This window comes from Rhizophagus irregularis, chromosome 9, assembly GCF_026210795.1.
Source record: "Rhizophagus irregularis chromosome 9, complete sequence".
NCBI lineage: Eukaryota > Fungi > Glomeromycota > Glomeromycetes > Glomerales > Glomeraceae > Rhizophagus > Rhizophagus irregularis.
The window spans coordinates 1,297,016-1,310,824 of record NC_089437.1 but is presented as its reverse complement, the minus strand read 5'-3'; the positions used below and the strand labels follow the sequence as shown (position 1 = coordinate 1,310,824).

At 38.4% G+C, this 13,809-nt stretch overlaps 5 protein-coding genes across 5 annotated transcripts; 4 read left to right on the top strand and 1 right to left on the bottom strand.

The window, feature by feature from the left end:
• Positions 1–7: 7 nt before the first annotated feature.
• Positions 8–894, top strand: OCT59_029326 (uncharacterized protein; the record flags this gene model as incomplete). Its single annotated transcript, XM_025330454.2, has 3 exons — positions 8–177; positions 254–546; positions 644–894. The coding sequence occupies 3 exons, from the start codon at positions 8–10 to the stop codon at positions 892–894; spliced, it is 714 nt and encodes a 237-aa protein (XP_025176134.2).
• A 3,490-nt stretch (positions 895–4,384) lies between these two features.
• OCT59_029325 (uncharacterized protein) lies at positions 4,385–4,669 on the top strand (the record flags this gene model as incomplete). Its single annotated transcript, XM_066143151.1, has 1 exon — positions 4,385–4,669. One exon carries the CDS (start codon positions 4,385–4,387, stop codon positions 4,667–4,669), a length of 285 nt encoding a protein of 94 aa, XP_065994631.1.
• A 96-nt stretch (positions 4,670–4,765) lies between these two features.
• Positions 4,766–5,050, top strand: OCT59_029324 (uncharacterized protein; the record flags this gene model as incomplete). The annotated part of the gene is made up of 1 exon (XM_066143146.1): positions 4,766–5,050. One exon carries the CDS (start codon positions 4,766–4,768, stop codon positions 5,048–5,050), a length of 285 nt encoding a protein of 94 aa, XP_065994630.1.
• Positions 5,051–5,449: 399 nt separating this feature from the next.
• Positions 5,450–5,893, top strand: OCT59_029323 (uncharacterized protein; the record flags this gene model as incomplete). The annotated part of the gene is made up of 1 exon (XM_066143141.1): positions 5,450–5,893. One exon carries the CDS (start codon positions 5,450–5,452, stop codon positions 5,891–5,893), a length of 444 nt encoding a protein of 147 aa, XP_065994629.1.
• Positions 5,894–13,413: 7,520 nt separating this feature from the next.
• On the bottom strand, positions 13,414–13,788 carry OCT59_029322 (uncharacterized protein; the record flags this gene model as incomplete). The annotated part of the gene is made up of 1 exon (XM_066143135.1): positions 13,414–13,788. The coding sequence occupies one exon, from the start codon at positions 13,786–13,788 to the stop codon at positions 13,414–13,416; it is 375 nt and encodes a 124-aa protein (XP_065994628.1).
• Between the last annotated feature and the right edge of the window lie 21 nt (positions 13,789–13,809).

Here is a 13,809-nt window from a genome sequence, read left to right as displayed (position 1 = left end):
AATATAAATGGGTGAGAACTTTTCTAGGTTTAAAGTTTGGAAATCACCTAAGTATGAAGCCTATACAAAGAAAGGGAAATCGGTTAATGAAGGGTCATACGTCTGTGAAGTACTCGCGCCATTAATAAATATAGTAATGAGTGATTTGCCTGGAAATCCTGTTGTATGGGATATATGGTAAGCACCTAGTATCACCTATAAAATATTTCTCCCCTGTCGTGTTTTTTTCTTATTTAATGATTTTCCTAAATAGGGGTGAAGAGGGGAGTTCAGCTAGTATTATACGAAAAGGATCTTGCAAGTTTGCACGAAAGCCTGATTATATGACCATAGCGCAATTAGGAAAGGATGCAGAACTTGAAATAGTATATCTTGAAACTGGAAGGCCAAATTCCAGCCAAGATAAACGCCGGCAAGATCATAAAAAATTAATTCGATTATCCAAGAATTCTATTGATACTATTAGGATTTTATCAAAGCTCAAAAGAATATTCAATCAATTTTCCAAGAGGCAGAATTTGACTATATTTGCTATTAACATCGCAGGTAATGCATTATTTTTTTTACTTTTCTTCAGCCATACTATACCTCCTGCTCTTGTATTACAAACCAATAGTGAATAATCACGTTGCTTTTATTTTAGGCGATGTTATAGAACTTTATGCTATGCGAAAAGAATCGGGTATTTATAAGTACTGTTTAATAGAGGAAGCAACAATTCCATTGCATATGACTTCCCCAAATGCCGTATATCCGCTTATACATGCATTGATGACTCTGAGAACGGCCGTCGCATATACGATTCACAAAATATTATATAGTACTGACTCTGAGGATAGTGAGCATAGTTCTAGTGAAATGGTAGTAACAGTTACGACCCCCAAAAATTCATAGAATAGAGATTTCATACATGTAATTTTTATTAAGTTATATTATTAATAAAGCAGTGTATTAGATAATAAAAAAATTCTTGGCATTTTCCTCGAGAAACATCATTATGTCCCAGAAAATTTTCTTGGCAAATTTCTGAATCTATAAAATTCTCAAAATTTTTATTATCTATAAGAAATGACCGGTATACTAACGCCATCTTTTCACGTATATTACTCAAAGCAACTTAACCAGCTTCCTCGTTCCATCAAAATAGATACATGGCGACGTCTTACTTCACGAAAACATCCATTATCGATAGAACAGGCAAGTAGTATCCATCCCGAAGTGGAAGATTTGTTAAATAAGGCAGTTGGAAATTATATTAAGCAAAAAGAGCGTCAGAAGATGAAGCCTATTACTAGCGACTGTGAAACTTCGTTAAGGCAAGAAAATGAGGAGTTGTGTATATCAAAGCAGGTATTGGAAAAAAAGATTGAAGAGCTTCTTGATTTGCAAGAACAGTATAAGTCTCGTGAGGTAGCTATGACCAAGTCTTTAGAGGAGAGTGGTGAGAAAGTCGCCCAATTATCAAATTCGGTAGCTTATTTCAAGAGTATAATCCCTGATACGAAAAAAGCTCTTGCATCAGCTGAAAAGTCTATTGACCTATTAGAGAATAAATGCCGGCATTTGGAGGATGTTATCTCTGCCAAGGATAGAAAAATTATCACTCTTGTTGATCAGATTCTTTCTTACACGAAGTACAGTGATGTAACTACAGAACCGGAAATGTATTCCAGCAATTGTGAAAGAGATTTATGGGTGAAACGACATAGAGAATCTGAATATGACCTAGAGGTTCAGAAAAAATACACATTTTGGGATTTGGCAGGTAAATGATTATCAGGTAATTGGTTGCCGGCACAGCTAGTTGGAAGTATTGCCCAACGATTCAATTTCCTTTTCCAAATTGAGCGGAGTATCCCATCGAAGTGAAAAGGATTCAGATCTTGGTTTATTTATATCGATGACCACAAATTCCTTTTGTCTCAAATAACTATCGATGACCTTTGAAGCTTTGTGCAGATCAGCATCTGTATAAGGACTTATAATGTCAGCAAGTTTTCGGGTTGAACCTCCACCACTGAAGAGTACAATATGCGTTGCATTTTCACGAATATCCGTAGGAATCCTGTGAAATTTTTGTGAGACATAAATAGAAGAAATATTCTCATGGCGACCTCTACTAAAATATGGAATAATTTTTTTCTGTATAGCTGGAGGGTCTGAGTAGACATCCTCAAATATCGTTAGTTTACTTCTTTTAATATTGAACTTTTTTGGGTCTGGAATTTTATCAGGAGTGAGTGTAGAGAATGTGATATCTTCATAGTATGGCTTGGATTTATCTTGCGCAAGATATTTATAAAAGTTTCAAACAATTCTATATTTAGGTTCGTTAAGATGGTGGCCACAAAGTATCACGTCATCGCATTTAACATTGCGCTCACCTATTTTAGAACTCTTTTTTTTCCTAAACATATAGTAAAATTTGTTCATCACCAGCAGGTTTAGAATCATATTCGTTTTACCCGAATTGCTAGCCCCTGCAACTATAATTCGAAAAGGCCATACCGGTGCATGAGGATCACCCTGATATTTTTTCGAGGGCTTGAATTCGTCCACTGCGAATATTACGTATTTCATGATTTGATCTAACTAATTATTATATCAAAAAATAATGTAACAATTTCTCAAGTTCCGGCAATAAATGCCCTGCCCAATAGATTGGTTTATCCACTTGTATCATCCAAATATCCCTTTTCGATTAGCGTATACCTAATGTAGGGAAAAAGGTCACATGTGTAGGGCACCGAGATAAGACATATACCTTCTTGCTTACATATGTCTCACTTTTTTTGATCTCGGGATTTTTGTTCATCTAAATCTATCTGGCCTCTCTTATGAAACATTGAATTAAGACTATAGTGTTGGGATCCATGATATTCAAAAGCCAATTTTAATTCTTCATTATAACCATCTAATTGCATCCCATTCAAAAATGATGGTCTGCAGGATGGGAATTTCTTGCCTAGCAGATCCTCAAAAATGTATCGGCAATTTCTTTCAGTAGTATGGTGGCATAGAGGACACCACTCGAATTTTTTCATGATATACTTTAATGGATACTCCCATTGATGCGCACCATTTTCACAGGACCAGAGGTATACATTATGTCCATTTATTTGCCCAGTCTTTTCCAGACAATGGCCACCACGCTTCTTAGCATATTGATCGGCTTTAGTCAATTTATCATTAGCAATTTGAACATAGTGAACGAATCCAGTAGGATGGTATTTTTGCATAAATTCATCTGGTGGATATTCGATTTTATCAGGTTCCTCGATTACTTGGAGTTCCTCGAATTTGAAAGGTCTTTTGGGATTTCGTCCCATCAAATGAGCAGTAGATTCAATAGGTCCATTTTCAAGATAGTATAAGATTGGCTGTGGCGGGTTCTTTTCAATAACAACTCTTTTTATCTTATAGACACGCAAGCTCCAGTATAGATCAGTTGCTCTACGCCTATGGTCCCCTTCCAATTCACCTGGTTTCAACAAATATCTAACCGCTGTACCCTTTTGTAACTTTATTTTCTCATCTTTTCCAATTGCGCGCTTAGCTTTCCTAGAAGGTTTTGATTCAACTTCTTCCAAAGTCATAGCATGAGCTGGAGACATCCCAATAAGGCGTGTCTTACTGTTATTCAAATAATCAATATACTTCTTAAGAATTTTTTTCCATAGTCTTGATCGCTCTCCGTCAGTTAATCGTCCCTCTATAGCATATTGGACTTTATATATTAATTCTGCTATTCTTTTATTAAACGCTTTAATCAAAGCCAAGCTCTCGAAACTATAAAGGTCAACAACACGTATTGGGACATTGTATTGTTGCATTCCTCGAAAGAATGCACTCTGAAACGAGGCATCACCATCAGTCATTAATAATGTTGGCCATGTGAGAGGATTAGAAGGATCCTCAAATATTTCTTTTACCGCATTCCAGATTTCTAAACTATTTCTCGATGTTATTGAGCGTGCGTCCTTAAAACGTGTTGCCACATCTATGATTAGAAAAGTACAAACGAATATCCTTCTACCATCCTGATCATCGTGAGTGTGGAGCAGAATGTCACACTGCTGAACCTTGTTTGGAATCTTAATCTTCAAAAAACTTGCTTCAGCTTTACATGGTAGTGGTTGTCGATAAATTTGATGGATATATTGATACACTAACCACTTTGCAATATCTCGCAATCGAAAAGAATATCCTTCTTTCTGACATGCATTATATAGGTTTTTGGCATTGGTATAAAAGCCAGGTATATTATAAAACAGAAGTCTACAGACTATATGGAGCTCTTCATCGGGATTTATTACAATCTGCGGTTGACTCATTCTTAAACACGATTATATGATGGTTCTATAAATCAGGGCTGAATAATATCATGTCAACATTCGATCCGGCGTATTCACAACTCTTAGATACGAACCAGGAGCTTTGTAGTGAGCTTCAGGATGAAATTTCCAATAATAAAAGTAATGAGAAAAAATTTTGTTCTCTTGTGAAGGAGCTAGAGCAATGTTATCAAACTATCTCATTACAGGATAATACTATCATAACCCATGAAAAAGAGGTAAAGAAACTTAAATCGGAAATATCTGATTTGCGAAAACAGTTTAGGATCTTACAACAAGATAAAAAATTCAAAGATGAGGTTAGGTCTATTTAAGATGGCCGAATCATAGAGCTTGAAAATAAGGTAGAACGTCTCAAGGCAAGAATCCGGATTCTCATAGATAAAAAAATCTCAATAAATGCTTTAGATATGGCAACAGCTGATCTTATTGGAAATATTAACAGAGGGTTAGATCAGATTGAAAATCATATTAGAGGTGCCGGTACACTACTGCCAAATCCTATTAATATTTTAGATGGTATCAGGGGCTCGTTAAATACTATTCGGGTTACTTTGCAAAATGCCACAACTGAGCGGGATCAATATCAGAACATATTAAATGAAACAAATGAGCGGGAATGGGTTCTTATACAGCAGTTAAGGGATATGAGAAATGAAAATCTGCGATTCCAGCAGTTATTAGATGAATCCTGAGCTCAGGCTGAAAGAACTGTAAGGGAAAGAGATAATGCTCAAGGAGAGCGGGACTTGGCTATGCTGGCCTATAATAATGAGAGACAAGAATCTCATCGCTGGATGTTTTCATATCAGGATAAAGATAGGCGTGTCCAAGGATTATTGCGAGAAAAATTTGCTAAACAGCTATTGTATCAGCGAGATACTAACCGTCTTCAGCAAAATACCCGACAGTTGCAGACTAATGCCCAAAACCAGGTAAATAGGATGTTAGTTATTATAGCAAGAAAACAAACCCGCATTGGTGGATTGCTACGTGAAAAGTTTGTTTTCCAGCTAGTGATTAGGCAAAGAAACCAGAATATTTTAAATTTGCAGAGACAAATTTTGGCGCTTCAGAATAACCCATTAGGAAATATGGCAGATGCTAGACATTTACCAGTATTAACTATAATTGCACCGGTTCTTGCAAAAACTAAGCCCTATATAGGCCAAGAACCTTTTGATGATTATTTAGATAGACTTATTCAATCAATATCATTTGCACAAGGACATATGACTGTTCTTAAAAATGCAAATGCTGGAGATTTCGATGATGTTGTCAAATGTGATATTTTTAAAGCTCAGATGGGAGGAAAATATTTACCAGTTCCTGCCCAAGATCCATATAATGGAAATGCTAATATTAATTCTCCAGCTACTTTACGTGCTTCATCGTCGGGCTGGGTGTGGGAGGTGCAAGCACCACCCACCTCCGGGTCTACGACCCATCGCAGTACCTATATCCCCCTACGGGAGATCAGGAATCCCCTATATCTGTCACCATCTGTCAATAACATCAGTCATATAACAATATACTAAAAAAGGATAAAATAAGGGAAAAGAGAGGAAAATACGATAGAATCAGAGGGGTATGACAGATATGACGGATATGACAGATGTTTCAGAAAAATCGGGAGAGGGGTATCCCCAGAAAAAAGTTTTGATTTTACCCCCCAGATCTGTCATTCTGTCATAGTTCTGTCATATGATCAGGATTCCGTCTAATAATCTGTTGGAAGCAGTGAGATAGCAAACCAGATAAGTTAGCAGGTAAGCCCCTAGAAGGTCTATAAAGCCAGTAAGACCAACCCCGTCTCGCCCCCGTCAGAAAAAATAAGTAATTGAACAATGAGTATTGAGAATAGAGCATATCCAGATAAGTTTAGAAGACAGTACTAATCCGTCTTCCTCTTTTTTGCCTCTTTAAGGCATTTATCAATACACTGTTTACACGCGTCATCAGAATCTAAGATTTTCTGTCCAAGTTTTTTGCATTGCCGATTGTAAGCCGTCTGCTGTCTCTTAGCAGCGGTTTCTTTCTTTTTCTCCTTAGTCTTCTTCTTGATCACCCAGTCTATTCCAGTAAAAGTATTCTTATGCATACCACAAATTGTGCAGTCACCATGCAGCCGGTAACGCCCATTTGTAGTCATATCTTGTATTTCACTAGCCGTCTCAGTTTCCTTCTTGCACTTTAGGCAGTAAAAACGTGTCATTTTAAGATTTGAAGTCTAAAACCATTCCTTTAATTTGTCGTAATATGTCGCATTTAGAGAATTATTACAAATACTACAATCTCTCTGGAGTACCAGCACGAATTCTAAAAGGTGAGGAGCACTACAACCTATACAAAAAGCCCCTAAAGGAGAAGTCATCAGAGCGTCCACGAGTAGTTGTATGGAAACCAAATGCGACACATCAGGCAGATCTCGCAGAGATGCCAGTCGACCCCAAAGGATTCCACTATTTCCTCGTAGTGGTAGAAGTCGCGGGTAAACGAGTCGACGCAGAGCCTTTAAAGGATAAAACCGCAAATAGGGTTCTCAATGGATTTGTTAAAATCTACAGAAGAAATCGTATCAAGCCACCAACACATCGAATAGAGACAGACTCCAGATCAGAATTCACCAATGATCAGGTACGTGATTTTTTCCTGAACAGCCTAGGGGTGATGATGAGGTTCGGAGAGCCAGGAAGGCATAAACAGCAATCTTATGCTGAAAGAGCTATCCAAGCCATCCAAGAACCCCTTCTTAAACGAATGGTAGCACAGGAGTTGAAAACCGGGGTGACATCCGTGGAATGGTCAGAAGATTTCCATAATATAGTGAGTAAAGTAAATGAACTCTGGCAGAGAAATCCCCCAGACATTCCGACAGGGTCACCCAAGGTGTCAAAAAAGATGGAACTTCTCTCTGAAGGAACGTGTGTCCGAGTAAAGTTAGATGAACCTATCTCAGTACTCGGTAATAAACTTCACGGAAAATTCCGTACAGGAGACATAAGATGGAACCCAAACATTCGTGTAATCAAAAAAATGATACTCTCACCCGAACAGCCTCCTACATATCTCCTTAATGGACCACATGGTCGATTAGGTGTATCCAGATGTGCATATACCCGAAAGGAATTGCAAGTAGTTCCTATTAATGAAAAGCCTCCACCTGACTCTGTGATAAGAGGACAACCTGAAAGATTTGTTCCTGAGCAGATACTTCGGCATCGCATTAGAAAAGGTCAAGACCAGTATTTGGTTAAGTGGGAGCGCTATCCAGACACTGAGGCTACTTGGGAACCTGCTGACCGGTTGAAGGAGGATGTCCCTGACTTAATTCGCAAATTTTGGGAATAAAAAAAAATAGAAGAATTAAAGGGTCTTATTTTTTATCCCCTCGATTAGCATCAGGAACTATCGGGATAAAAACATTCTTCCCATCACAGGTAAAGGCTATATGTTCACGTGATTCATGGACATCATAATTGTAACGTTTCAGACACGTTCGGCTTAACCCAATCTCCCTATGCTTGTATTTATCTAAAACTGCAAGATCCTCAGTGATAGCATAATCAGGGGTAAGTTTGATTGACACTCCCTTTACCATGCCAAATGTCCTACCTGTTCCTGAAGCACCAGATATGTTGTATGTAATACTCTTGTCGATATCCAACCCTAATTTCTCAGCAGCTTCTCTCTGAATAAAAGACGCATTAGCACAAGTGTCTGCTAAACACTGAATTGCTATTCCATTAACCTCCCCATCCAGTGCTAAAAGATCTTTAGTATTCTCTAAACGAGCTATGTCAATATCCATAGGATCATCTACCCTGATATCCTCTTCTTGTTCCTCCTCAACTAGGTCCTCCGGAATCTCTGTGACTTTTCTAGCAGACAATAACTCCTCCTGAAGAATCTCACGGAGTAATTTCCTAAAGTCTGCAGACCTTAACAGGCTTAATAAGTCATTCTTAGTAACAGCTTTTGCAGGTGTAGATTTACTACCAGTAACTTTCACAGGAATCTTAACAGGGTTGCTTTGCCTTTCAATGGCACACTAGAAGAGCTAACTGCTGTCTTATTTGGGAACGACTTAAGAAGTTTTGAGATACTCGAACCTACTTTTTTTTGACCCAACACGAACCATATAGACATCACCATCTTTTTCTCTCAATTCTACCTTTTCACCAAAACTCGCAGTATCAATGTCCATAGCATCATCATTAAGATCGAGGTTTCTCATTGCTCGGGCCAAATCCAGATCATCACGTTTATCTTTAGCCTTCTGAAGTTGTTTTGTAAGTATTTTAGACGTCCCACGTTTATATCCCATAATAAGATCAATAGCATGTTGATGATCATCCAAAGTCCATTCAGGAGCATCAGGGTCATCACCAACATCATGATCTACATAACCATCATCCCAATCAGGATCCTGAGGATCCTGAACAACACGTCTCTGTGGTTTTGGTCGAACAGGTTTAATCTGCCGTCTATAGACTGGTGGATTACGAACTGGCCGAGCCTGTAATTGTTTAAATTGCACCTGAAAATTCTTGGTAAGTTCCTCAGCTTGAGCCTTAAGTAACTCTTGTAATTGTTCTTGAGTAACCCCAGATGACTTTGATGTCAGTACGACAGGTTCCTGTTTTCCTAACGGAGGTTGAGTTACATCACTGTAATCTGCTTGAAGTCGTCGATTTCTATCTTGTAACCCCAAGCGCATTTCAGCCCTTCTCCGTTCTAAATTTCTCAGATGTTTAACCAAGTCATCAGGATTAAGATTACTAAACCTTTCTGCTTCAAAAATATTATCAGCCGAAAGACCTCTAAAGAACTGGTCGATAATTAGATCATCAGTTAGTTTTAGTAATTTTCCAGCCCTTTTTACAGTTCTATAAAATGCATCGACTGGCTCATTTTCCTGATAAAGACTGTTAAAACGGATACGTTTCTTTTCATCTAAAATAGTTGGAAATTGTGTTCTAAGCCAATAAAGCGCCTGGTTAGGTTTAATACCTGGAAAAACTATAGAACGATTATTATTAGCAGCAACACCAGCATCTGCAGTAGCTGGAGCAGCTCTATCTGTCGGACGAGCACCAGCTCTTCCTCAAGCTTTATCTCCACCTATTAAATCATGGGTAGGAATAAATGCTGCTCTAATAGTTACTAATGCATTAGCTGCATCTGTAGCATAAACATGTGCTTCAGACCCATTTACATAGGTACCTGCATTTGGTCCTCCTGCACCTTCTGGTATTACTAATGCTACAAAAGCAGCTAAATTAGCTCCACCTCTTGAAGTGATACCAGAAAGTTCCCAATTTTTTTCTGTAATTTCTCGATCAAACCATTCAGCCGCTTCACCAGCCATGCAGCTTCTAAGTATACCCATAGCTCTTTTCCAAGACTCTGATGGCCCTCCAGCAGCGTATGGGTTAAGATTAATAGTATCAAGATAACCCATATAAAGCCTAACAAATGTATCAATATCATCAGTAGCTTTACCCTCAAAAATCGGCAATCCTATCGCAGTGGTAGCCATATCGTCTCTAGTGGATTGTTTAAAAGAGGTGGAGGAGGGTTCAATTGTTTAATTCGAAACCATTGTACCTGAATTCTAAGAGCAGCTATCTGTTGGAAAAGTCTATTTCTAAGTCTCCCTAATGTCTGAATCCCAAAACGCACCCTATTATTAGCATGTGCTAGCTGTGCATTAACCTGTCCAAGTTGCGCATTAACCAATACAAGTTGTCCTCCAGTCCGAGTAGCCCTCAGCCGCCAATGATTTAAAAGGATATTACCACGATTCACAGCATTTTGAGCCTCATTACGATCTCTTACTGCTTGAGTATAATCTGCTTGTAATACATTACGTTCATGTCGTGCCTGATTACGTTCACCTATAGCCCGTCGACGAAGCTCTACCATAGTATCATAATCTCTTTGCAGGTTATGGTTTTCTTCTATGAAATTATCATTGGCAGCACGTATAATAACTAATTGACGTTCTAAATTAGTAAACGTTTCATCAAATGCATTTATCTTACCTTGTGCAAAAACTAACAAATCTTTTGTAATACCAAGTTCTTCATGTTTTGCTTTACAGCGATACATTAATATATTAATAATATGTTTGATTTGATTATTTGCCTCCTGTATCTCTGAATCAACAGTTAAACGACCCCTGGTAGTCAATAAATTTGCATGAGCCTTTAGTATTCTAACTAATTCATCATTGTCTTTTTCATTGACCAAGTGTGCAGGAGGCGGTCCAGTAGGTTCTGAAGGAGTATAAACTGGAATTGGTGTTGATGTCGACATAGTATTTAAACTAAGTTAGAATAAAATTCAAATGGATCTTTATGTATACAATTTGGACGAGTACACGACCGACTCAAGACAAGGCAATGAGTTTGCTCCATCATGGCCCTTTCGATTAGCCGTAGCAGGTAGCTCAGACTCAGGTAAGACAACTATGATCATTAATTTGTTAATGGGTGACAAGAAAGCAAAGGAGGATGGTAATCGGTATGTACTATGTGATGCAGTACTTTTAGTTGGCAGATATCTTGACGAGCCAAAGTGGGCAGTTGTACATGATTTTTTCGAAGAGGAGAAGATCCCATTCACTGCAGTAACTCATAGTGAGATTCCAGAGATTGACTCTTTCGACCCTACTCAAGCTACTGTGGTAATCTTCGAGGATCTGATGGATGCACCTAAAAAAATCCAGGATCTCATCACTGGTTACTTTACACATGGACGACACAAAAATATTTCATGTATTTATGTAGCCCAAAGATTCTTTGCCATTCCTAAGGCTATTCGAGAAAATGTTAACTACATCTCACTGCATGGAGGTCATGGGAGCCTTACAGATACCAAGAGAATCATCCGCCTATATACAGAAGAATCAGAGTCATTAGCACCAGTAATTGATGATCTTACTCTGCAACGTGAATTTGTAGTATTTGATCTTAGACGGTCCAAAAGTGATCCACTGTCCATTCGAGTAAGATGGGATACTAGTCTCAGTTCGATCACAGAGCAATCTCAGTTCAATCCTAGTTTGATCTCAGTTCAATCTCAGTTTGATCCAAGTTTGAACCCAGTTCGATCTCAGTCTGAACCCAGTTCAATCACAGTTCGATCCAAGTTTAGTCCCTATGGTCAGAAAGCTGTATTTGAAGCAAAAAAAGGTGGACACTTGATTGAATTTGCTCGGGTATTTCCATCCCCTAAAGAACGTCAACATTTACTTGTACCTGGTGTCTTAGCCAAGAATGCAGATACCTGGATTAAATATGTCTTTCGGGAAGCTTATGGACTCTCTGGTAAGACCCTAGGAGCTGACTTTCAGGATTTCTTAGCAAAAGTACAGGGTAGGACTGCAAAGACTGAAACTCTGAAAACTGAGAATGTGAAGGAGTTATTCTCCCGATATGAAGCCCTGAAGTCTAGTCGCCCTCTGGATAATAAACAAATAATAGAAGGTATTGAAGTCCTTCTACAGATCTTTTCTAAGAGCCACATGGACCGTCGAGCATTACAAGTAGGGATTAATAGTATCTTGTGAGAATATCAAGTAATTCGTCTGCAGAAGCTCTAAGAATCATAGCACTTTTTTTACGGCCTTCAAAGTCAATCCTTAACATCTTAGCCTTCAACCCTATTGCTCCTAAAGCACGAGAAGCAAAGTTCTTAGTCATTGGATTACTTATATGATTTACATAGTTCTCATAGAATGTAGTGAAAGGCTCGTCAATACCATCTGGATATGTATCCCTTAAAAATTGATATAAAGCAATTTCTCCACTGTCACAACCTATGGCTATAAGCTGTTCGAGAAGCCACTTCCTAATATCTTCATATGGCTCTCCATCCATAATATTCATATCCAGTCTTTGTGTAAACAATCGTGTAAAGTCCACATTACTTCCCCGACGAATGATCTGAACTAACTTATCCCTAGCAAGTCCCAAGGCTTGTAGAGGGTCATTCTCATCACTAATCTTCTTTATAATCTGTCTGTATAATACACTGGATAATCCTCTATATGCTGTTTTTGGAGTGATTACTCCACAGTTTTGGCACTGGTTTATTACGATTGATGTTGACATGGCTATCTTTCTTTATGTAAAAAAGAATTATTCAAAATTAAGTAACTATTCGGAGCAGTCCTTGCACAACTTGTCCGTTAAGTCACTTGGGCTTACAGGCATGAGACATTCCCTACACAACTCAATATTAAGCTCTGCAAGTCTCGAGGTATGGTCCTCCAAAGTTCGTGTACAACCGGAAGGACCAGAGGAAGGTGTCCCGTTAGTCGTATCTTGCTGTAAGATAAAATCATCATATTCATCTTGGTCAGCCTGAATAGCGGCCCTGATTTGTTGTATATCATTGAAAGTTAACCGCTGCCCATCAAGATTTTCCTCATTATAGCGTGTTTCATTGATGATTTCCTCTATAAGCGCCTCTTCTTCATAATGGACAAGGTAGTAATCCTCAACTACCTCATAGTCACTCTCAATCAGTCTATGATATGTTCTAGTACCACGTCGAACATAACGTCCTGTATCTGTATTTAAATATACAGGTTGCTCTTCAGGTGGAGGTGCAGTTTGTCTACGGACAAGCCTTCCATCAATATAATCATGGGATTCCATAACTATTCGATTAAAGGTATCTCCACCGATAATAATTGGACGTCCAGTTATAGGGTTAGCTATATAAGGGTAAGACATGTCTTTTTTCTGTACGTGTCTACATACCTAATAGTTTTCTTCAATTTACAATAACCAAGTGACACAGTCATCAGTCCTTATTAAAAAATGCAAGGATACCTGATGATAAGGTTACATGGTCATCAATCCTTGTCGAAAAAATTCAAGGATACCTGATGATAAGGTTACATGGTCATCAATCCTTGTCGAAAAAATGCAAGGATACCTGATGATAAGGTTACATGGTCATCAGTCCTTGTCAAGAAATATGAGGATACCCGATAAATAAGCTACTCCTGTTGAGTCCATTCGTTCTACTCCCAGTTCAGTCCCTAAGGGTCGCCTCCCCATCTTTGTTCACTTAATGCATGCTCTATGGTTTCTCTCTCTTGGGGGTCCACGACCATCCCATTCCTAAGCATTTTCTCCATAATATAAAGCTGATCCTCGGTGAGGCGGTCTATCCATCTTTTATAGAAGTCGTTTACATCTTCAAATGATATCCAGTCAATATTCTCTTTTTCAAACGGCTTTCCAAGAGCTTGGACATGCCCAATTGTAGTAGCGTAATTTTTCCATCTCTTATATGCTTCTTGACGAACCTCCTGCCACCACACACTATCTACTTTACTCGCTGCAATAAGGTCAGTATCTGGGATCTTTGCAACAATGCGTTCGACTATTTCTACTGGTAATCGGTCCAACATGATGTTATGTTACTTATACTA